Source organism: Medicago truncatula, chromosome 4 (genome assembly GCF_003473485.1).
Source record: "Medicago truncatula cultivar Jemalong A17 chromosome 4, MtrunA17r5.0-ANR, whole genome shotgun sequence".
Classification (NCBI taxonomy): domain Eukaryota; kingdom Viridiplantae; phylum Streptophyta; class Magnoliopsida; order Fabales; family Fabaceae; genus Medicago; species Medicago truncatula.
This window is the reverse complement of record NC_053045.1, coordinates 45,554,160-45,562,927: the sequence shown is the minus strand read 5'-3', so window position 1 is coordinate 45,562,927 and position 8,768 is coordinate 45,554,160. Positions and strand designations below refer to the sequence as shown.

The 8,768-nt window shown below is 34.3% G+C and overlaps 1 protein-coding gene across 1 annotated transcript; it reads right to left on the bottom strand.

Annotated features, from left to right (window-relative positions):
• Nucleotides 1–979: 979 nt before the first annotated feature.
• Nucleotides 980–7,722, bottom strand: LOC25493295 (dynamin-like protein ARC5). The gene is made up of 15 exons (XM_013601764.3): nt 7,313–7,722; nt 6,622–7,134; nt 5,474–5,607; nt 5,274–5,366; nt 5,075–5,138; nt 4,802–4,850; nt 4,569–4,651; nt 4,147–4,304; nt 4,018–4,078; nt 3,649–3,711; nt 3,150–3,250; nt 2,863–2,920; nt 2,357–2,689; nt 1,418–1,582; nt 980–1,314 (listed from the first exon to the last, which is right to left on the bottom strand). Exons 1-15 carry the CDS (start codon nt 7,649–7,651, stop codon nt 1,249–1,251), a joined length of 2,280 nt encoding a protein of 759 aa, XP_013457218.1. The 5' UTR covers nt 7,652–7,722; the 3' UTR covers nt 980–1,248.
• Nucleotides 7,723–8,768: the final 1,046 nt, after the last annotated feature.

Sequence of the window (8,768 nt, the reverse complement as noted above, 5' to 3'; positions counted from 1 at the left end):
TACAAGATGATATGTTTTCCAAACACAAACACACAATACTTAAAACTCCAAACACATTTCAAACCCTAAAAATCAAACGAAACATATCTATAAGCAGAAGACCACCACTCTATGAAGACGACACTTGCATGCAATTAATGTTGTTTTCTTTGCAAAACCGCTATGAATCATTGTCTTATCCTTCCTCTTCTCTTATTCTTTCTAATGTCCAACGGTAACATGTATATTGTTACCTCTACACGTCAAATGCACATGTACAAAAATATTAAGTTTGACTGATAGAATGGAAGAGAAGAACTAACATGAACACGTCCATAACTTAAAGGATGAAAATAACATTTTGTTTTGTTAAAGGGTCAAAATAAAATTCAAAATTACGCTAAGAGAAAAAAAAAGAAGAAACTTATGCATATTTTCTTTAAATCTATGACATGCTTTATTAAATCTAGACTAGTTGTGCCAAGAAAAAAATAGTACTAGGCTATTAGAACTAGTAAATAGTAATAGCCTTTTCATCATGACAATGTCGACGAATGATAAAGATGGTCTGACAACAAATTTAATCAAAACTCTTACCGATAAGTGTTCTTAGGACATTTATTAAAAGATTCAAAAATGAAAATAATTTATAGATTTTATGTAGAAAAAAATTACTTTTTAAATTTTCAACGTTTAATGTATAATTTCCAAAACATAATTTCCTCTTTAAACTTCTTAACAAGTGCACTAAATAATCTAAGGACATTTGTTATCATTTCACTTTAATTAAACTTGGTGATCTAAGTAATAGAAACGTCAATTAAATTAGCTTGGACTTGTTCGATTGGATGGATATAAAAAAAATGGGAAATGTTAGAAGAGTGTCTTTAAGATACTTGTTCAGATTTAAAAGAGTGAGAATAACTTGGGTAACTTTTACTAGTATTGAGTCTGGTTGCTAGGGGAAGATTCAGCGGTCATCTGAATCAGTGATCTCTACTAGTCTGCCAATGTGCTATTATGTCTCAGGTACAGGAACAGAAACATGTTATAGTTTCGAACATGAATAGACTCAAAGCTTAGATAGAGGTAAAGAGGAAGATTTATAGGTAACTGCAGATATAATGAACATCTAATAATCTTTCTATGACAAAACCACAGGGAAAGCACTAAATTAGGAAAGAAACGAAAAAAAATCGTAGTACATCTCGTAAATCTTCAAGTTACATGTAATTTTACGCTCAGAAGATCCAGCAGTGGTTCATATATTCAAGCGGCTTGACGTAGAATTAGCTGCTCATGTATCATTCTGAATTTATCTTTGAGCCTCTTGATCTGCAAATCCACCAAAGAGTTAGACATCATGGAAAACAAGAGAGAATTACCATCTTTGTAAATTGTTCACAAGGGAAACCAAGACATATAAATTATGCAATACCCTTTTCAGTTCAATTTCTGTATCTCTTTTCTGTTGCCCCAGTGAAAGTTGCAGATTGGTCATGTCAAAAACATTTTCCAGGTCATCTTCAAAAGCAGATTCTAGGTCCTCCCGAAGGCGTGCAGGCAACTTATCCACAATGGGCATCAAGAGGAAACAGTTGAACTGCAAAATATTAGGCATAAGCAGTGGCATAAAGAAAGGAAAATAATAGGGGTGATAATTCACAATTATTGACATGTCTCTATCATAATAACCCCAAATCAATCAATTATCAGTGTTTTGACTGATTGTTTTCTAGTGTTGCAGCTGTAATCAGACTGAACAATAAACATAAATAAAATTCAAAAGAATGAAGAAAAAAAAATACAAGGACAGTGTATGATATCTAATAGATAATAATCTCTAGAAGGGCTAATAAACTTGAAACCTTGTGCTGAGCCTGAAGCTATGTTGCATGTGTGGTACATGAAACTTTTAGCATGTAGCACATACTGCTCATCCTTAAATCAATTATTTTATGTTAATATATCATAGTTTTCTCAAATAAAACAAAAAACATAGGTTTTCCAGGCTCTGATGTTTCTACCGAATTATATTTTTTTCTCATAAATTTTGGATTTGATTGAGGAATTGAACAGAGAAAAGTAGAGAGCCTCTTGAAGATATTTCACAGTAGGTCTGAAATTTACAATGGCTTTAATTCTGAAGATATTTTTCTCTTATGATATCATTATCATAACACGTAAGAAGAAAGAGCCTCTTGGACAAAAATCCTTTTTCAAATAGCCATCAAACTTCACCATATACTCTAGGCTGTATACTGTACTTAAACCCAAACAGGCTTCAATTTCAGGCAAGAAAGGAGGTACTTTTCAAACCAGAGTCACCAGACACATAAAGATGCATATACGTAAACAAACAATAAAAATTTCAAACCTTTAATTCTGTGGAAACCAAGAAATATTCTCGTATGCCATGAAATATTTGTTGTACCAAACCATAAACAATCCTTTCAGAAGAGGGTGCAAGCCTTCGATTCCAAAGTGTACTATCAAGAAGGTCAGCAAGCTTTGTTTCAGCTGTCTGGGTGGATGTGCTAGGATCAGTTCCAGAGGCCACGTGACTGAGCTTTACTTCTAGTTGTGGCTTTGTGTCTTCCTTCTCTTGCACATTTGTTTGTGATAGAACAGTTGCAGTGGGATCATTACAAACATTGGAATGTTCTGTTCCACCAAATGAATCTAAGAACTGGCGTAATCCTGCCCGACTCTAAAAAGTTGGTAGTGGCAGAATCAGCTATAAGAAACAAGCAAGAAAGACGTAGCTTTGCAAATAATATTTTACCTAGAGGTTCTTATAGTATAAACAGACGATCATACAACTCTAGCTTAAATTCAAATTAGGAAGTTGGATCATTTAAAACGCAGCATTTCAAAAATTACCTTATTGTGTAGAGACCATGAGACATATCGTGTGGTGCTTACCAAGTCCTCCATACATCTGCAGCAAAGCAGCATGGAAAAATGGCATTTAGAAAATAATAAGCAGACAACCAGGATTACTAATATTGTTAACAGGGAAGTCAATACAATTCACCCAAAACTAAAATGAAGCTCGTGATGTTTTTGTTTTGTTATTTCGGTTTCAGTTTTTTTTTTTAACAAAAGACTCATGATTTCATTCGACGTGTGGAAAGAAACTAAGCAATTGGGGGTAAGTGATGGTTAACTTTTCACGGCATGATTTTTCAGTGGATTCTGCAAAGTTGTCGAAGGCGGAGGCAACACGCCTGAGGAACACCTGATGGCCACTTAGATACTCACAATCTTTCTGTCAGAAACAAAATGCACAAATACAGGAGTGTCAGGAGATTTCCACAAAAATGCATAATAAACCATTGGCACAAAAAAAATTACAAGAAACAATTATTCTAAAAGCTTAAGCTGCCAAACAACGAAATTATTTTACTAATACTGTATTGTACAAATTTTCACACAAGAGCTTGAAGGGTAGGCAACGCACACGCTCATACTAACTTGTACAGAAATTCAACTTTGATTTTGAAGAATAGATTGGCAACGGCCAATAATCAAACCCTAAACCACTGGTTCATAAAGGCTCTCTCGAATCTCGATGCATGTCAAGAACCAATTATCTCAAAATCTTAAACTATCTGATGTAAAATAAAAAATAGTTTTATATCTCACAAAATAATACAACGAGGATACCTGAAGAAGATAAAAAGAGATTGGGAGCAATCTCTTAAGTATGTGCAACAATCTAGACCCCAACTGTATCAAAAACAGAGAATTATATATTAGTTAGGGAAGCAAAACATTAAACCTACAAAAATATGAAAAACTGCCTTCCTATCTATGCATGTAACCCCTTTTGACTAACCAGCTAACTTATTTACCTAACCTATTCAACCCTAACTACTCAAAATTCCCTTTATTCTTAATCGGATCCTAACGTAATTGTGTAAATTGACTTGTAATCCTAAGTCTTATCAAATTACTAATTTTGTAAGTTGACTTGTAATCCTAAGTCCTAACAAATTACTAATTGTGTAAGTTGACTTCTGTGGTATTAATCACCTGATGAAGAAAAGGTTCAAATGTATCATGAGCCTTTGCAACAGCAATTACACAAGCAGTCCTGGTTGGTCAAAATTAAAAATGAGTAATATTAATACAAGAATGAATAAGTAAAGCACACAGAATTACCTAGAGTAGTTTGTTCCATCATGAATGTCTTCAACTCCACAAGCATTTACAATTTCTTCCCGGGTAATTGGAGGGCACTTGATTCCTCCAACTACAAAACGAAATTCAGCCATTGCTCGATGATATTGTGCACCCCCATAAAGACGCATCCCTGCATTCTACAGAGAAGGATAAACCAGCCTATCAAATATGTGCTTAATGAGATTCTGAAAATACTTCAAAAGCTTTCAGTGCATGAACCTCCGCACAAATATAAAACTCACACGAAAGTGGTAATTACAAGCATAAATTAAATGAAATCATCAACCAAAAGAAAATAAAACTGAAATTATAAATAATTTTTTAAAAGGGGAGACAATATAATAAAATGAGTAGAATGTAAGTACTGAGAAAAACAAGCCCCAAACAATTGTATAACTTACAGGTATTAGCTTGTGAGGGAACTGAACACCATCGGCACCAACAAATGCACCTCCATTTATTCGCTCATCTGGTAATGTTTCACCTGAAATGAAACAAAAAGAATAATAAGGAATATAACAGTAACCATTTACCACGAGAAAGGAGATATCACGAGACAGTGAGATTTCTTTTTTCATTGAGCATTTCTACTATTCGTTAGGCTTATCCATAAAAGAGAGCTTAGGAAATTTACCAAACTTATCAGGAGGCGCGACAACTGTCCCTTTAAGCAGCAATGACAGCTGAATGATAGAAAATATTTGAGTCAGGGAGGTAGACACAGAATAAAGTATAAAAGCACACATGCAGGTTCAAATCAAATATTGGACAGATAAGTAAACTAGTGGCACGCGTTAAACAACCAGATTAAATAACCCTTCCTTGGTAGGAGTTCTCAACAGAAGAAATTCACCCAATAAAGCATAATCGGATACTGAGAAGAAAATTGAATTTGTGATATTAAAACCTTGGTCAAGAACATATCATGGAAAGCTCTTCCTTTCTCCTTCAACTTGGCTTCATCCAGTGTGCTGAATATAATTTTAAGAAGAATATACAAGTGATGAAACAAATACATTCAAAGATAACAATAATATCAATACATAAAATTATCACCCCTGCCCTTTCCTATGAAGATAACAAAATATTTCTTACTTAATACAAACCTCAATTCTTGATTTATATCACTCAATTTCCTTGTCACGCTCCGATGCTCCTTCTCAAGAAGTGGAATGATCAATGGTACATTATTTATATACCTAGCAAGTTCATTCTTAGGATTTAGCTATAGAATATATAAAAAATAATAATGATGGATTTACTAATTATTGTCAAGAAACAACAACAAATTCTATTGTAGGTAAACCTCTTTTGTAGTATTTCTTCAAGAAACAACCTAAGTTTGCTCACACCTATCCTACTTCTTTCTTGCTTTGACAATGGCCTTCCCAATTTCTCCTCCAAGGATGCAACATCTTCTATCTCTCTGAAGCTTACTGCCTGCATCCATAAGTACAGCTAAATAGATCAAGAAGAAGGAAAAAAAACTCTGGTTATTTCACATTCTACAAATTAAAATCACCAGCCCCCTAAATACAACTGTTACTGCAATAAATGTTAACTCACAAGGATCCAAGGGATAGTTACATCACTTTCTGTCACGGATGAAAGCTTTTCAGCACATAGCGTTGATTGGTGAATTAGATAAGTAAAAATATAGAATCTCTAAGATACCGAAGGAGTAGCCCAGTGGCATGGGTTGAGACACTAAAGGAGTTGTGTGTAGGCGGTTCAGGGTTCAACCTCTACTAACATTTCCCCCTACCCTTAATAAATTAACCACTAACATTTCCCAATAAAAAAAATAGAATCTCTAACAAGTCGAGTGCAGCACATAGAAATTCTATCTAACAAGTCGAGTGCAGCACATAGAAAGTTTTTTCTTCTCTTCTAGGATTCCTAGCATGCCACCAGCAGTAACTGATAGTATTGAATTAACCTATACGATCTACTCCCTCCGTTTCAAAATGAGTGTCGTTTTAGCCAATTGCACACATATTAAGGAATGAAATAAAGTAGTCAAATGTCATAGCAATTTTACCAAATTATCCTAATCAACTATTGGTTTGTTTTTTCATTAAAGAAAAAATAATACTTTGGAAGTAGTGTAACATAGTATTAATTGAAGGGTACAATTGAAAAGAAAAAGTTATTATTGTATTGGAAACTGAATTGACATTCATTTTAAAACAATTATTTTGACTAAAACGACACTCATTTTGAAAAGGAGGGAGTACTAAAAAAGCATAATGATTCATTTATAGCATAAAATAAAACAAGAAAACATGTGTTGGCAATGGCACGCCTAATTATTTTGTTTGTCTATCTTTGGGTCTTTGCCAATCACACTGTCTGATGTTTTACTTTTAACCATTGAATAATTATCTTTAGTATCTACTATCTAAGCATGAAGCTTTGAATCTGAAATGAAATGAAAAGGTTTAAGTAATGAACCTGTTTGAAATCATCATTAGATGAGTATAAACAATGAGTTCCAGAACCAACTCTTCCAGAAGGCACCGAAGTAAAGAACGGAGAATCACCAAGAATGCATCCATCAAGCGTAGATGCAGGCGGTGAAAGGAAAACTTCAACATCAGAAGGACGTGAAAATTGTGGTATCCTAGTATCGAACTTAGTGGAAACAATCACAGTCCTTGACAATTCAGGATCAATTTGCATTACAACGCGCCTCGTAGTCGCATTGCTCCAATCACTACAATCTTCAAGACAGAGTATAATGAACTCCTTGTGCTGCATTTTTGCACGAACGAGTGACTCTACCGCTCGTGCCTGTGCCTGTATCGCCCTATTTTTACGACCTGGTGCAGGAGCAACTAATCCTGGTGTGTCTATTATGGTGAGATTGGGACAGTATTTGTATTCCACTTTTATGATTATTTCCTTAGCTGAAAATTGACAACATGAGTCACGCTCCAACCTCGCATTCTCAGCTTCAATATAACCCTGTTTAGGCAATTCATCAGTTAGTTAGCCTCTCCTCACAATTTTCTCGCTACCCAATTTGGTCCCTCACATTTACATTCACATTCACAATCACTCAACATAAATTCAGTCAAAGTCACTACTACAAATCCAAACATGCAGTAATATTGTAAAAAGAAATTGATATAAAAAGAGGGACCTGGATTTGGGAAAGTGACATATGGTGAGAAAGAGAAGGGTCATCATCAGAAAGAAGATAGCAAGAAGGAGACTCGCAATGTGGGCCATATTTCATGTGAAGAGTAATGGGCCGGCGGGTTTTGGTGCCACCACCGACGTGGTTGAACTGGAAGCCCATTAGAGCCTCAACTAAGGCGCTCTTCCCGTCTGTTTGGTGGCCCACAACCAGTACCGCCGGCGCGTCGAAAGGCGTGTGAAGTTCTTGAGCAAGCGCGTGAAGTTCATTGTAAGCTTCGTAGAGACGCCACTCGTTTTCTTCTTTGTCTTTGAGTTGGTGGTGTTCTCTTTCTTCCTCCATTGTTGTGTTTTGTGGTGGTTGTTACTTTAGATAAGGAAAGTCTCATGCAATGTTCTATTCTTGTGCTGGATGGTGACAACAAAACAAAACTATGTTTAACTTTTTCTTAGAATAAAAAAACTACTATGTTTAACTTAATTTCATTTAATAAGTTTATTTTTTTTTTTATAAATGAAAGTTTATGTGAGTTGAATCTGAATTATGTCAACTCAGGTGGATTAAAAAATACTATATAATTATTATTTTTTGTGTAACAAAAGTAAATGACAAGTCATTGTGGATCAATCAATCTCTTTATATTGAAAAGTAAAAACAATTTGTAAATGTTTTTAGTCTATACAGTGATTTAATAATTTTATTCCTTGTGTATATTGTGATTTGTGTGGCCATTGATATTAATGAGAAATCAATGGTTAGCAATCAAGGTGCAGCGATCACCTTAAATTGCAAAACTGGCTATCACCTGATTCTGACATGTCATCAAAAGACAGGTGTGTTGATAGAGAGACAAAGGAGATTGTCTCAATCCATGGAAAACTTAGATACAACAACACCATGCAACGGTGAATTATCTCCTTAGAGACATCCAAGTCTGGATCCATCATTCAAATCAATATTTTTCCTTTGTTTACTGATATTATATTTTTGTATAAATTTTCATAAACCCTTTTTATAAAATCGTTTTACAGTCTTTCTCTCATCAAATAAAATCTCTCGTCAGCATCCATGGACGCCTTTAATCTTGAAAACTACTCATACATAAACTTTGATAGAGATATAGTTGCTCTAGAATCCTTCCAAACTACGGACCCTATAATTCACTTGCTTACTTCAAACTTATTACAAAAAAAAAAATTTAGTCATTCAAGCTCGAAACTAAAGAAAAACTATTTTGATGCTCACTATTTATTTCTTTTGTTAGTCTTATTGACAAAAAAAAAAAGTATACATTAGTATGACATCTTTGATCTCACACAAAAGGTATTGCGATGTTTATAGTTCCCTTTTTTGAAGTTGAAGATGCTAAAAACACAATTTAAAATTTTGAAACAATATAAATATACATGGTATGTGCCCACTTTGGGTAAGAAAAAACATTTCTCATTAAAAAAAATTA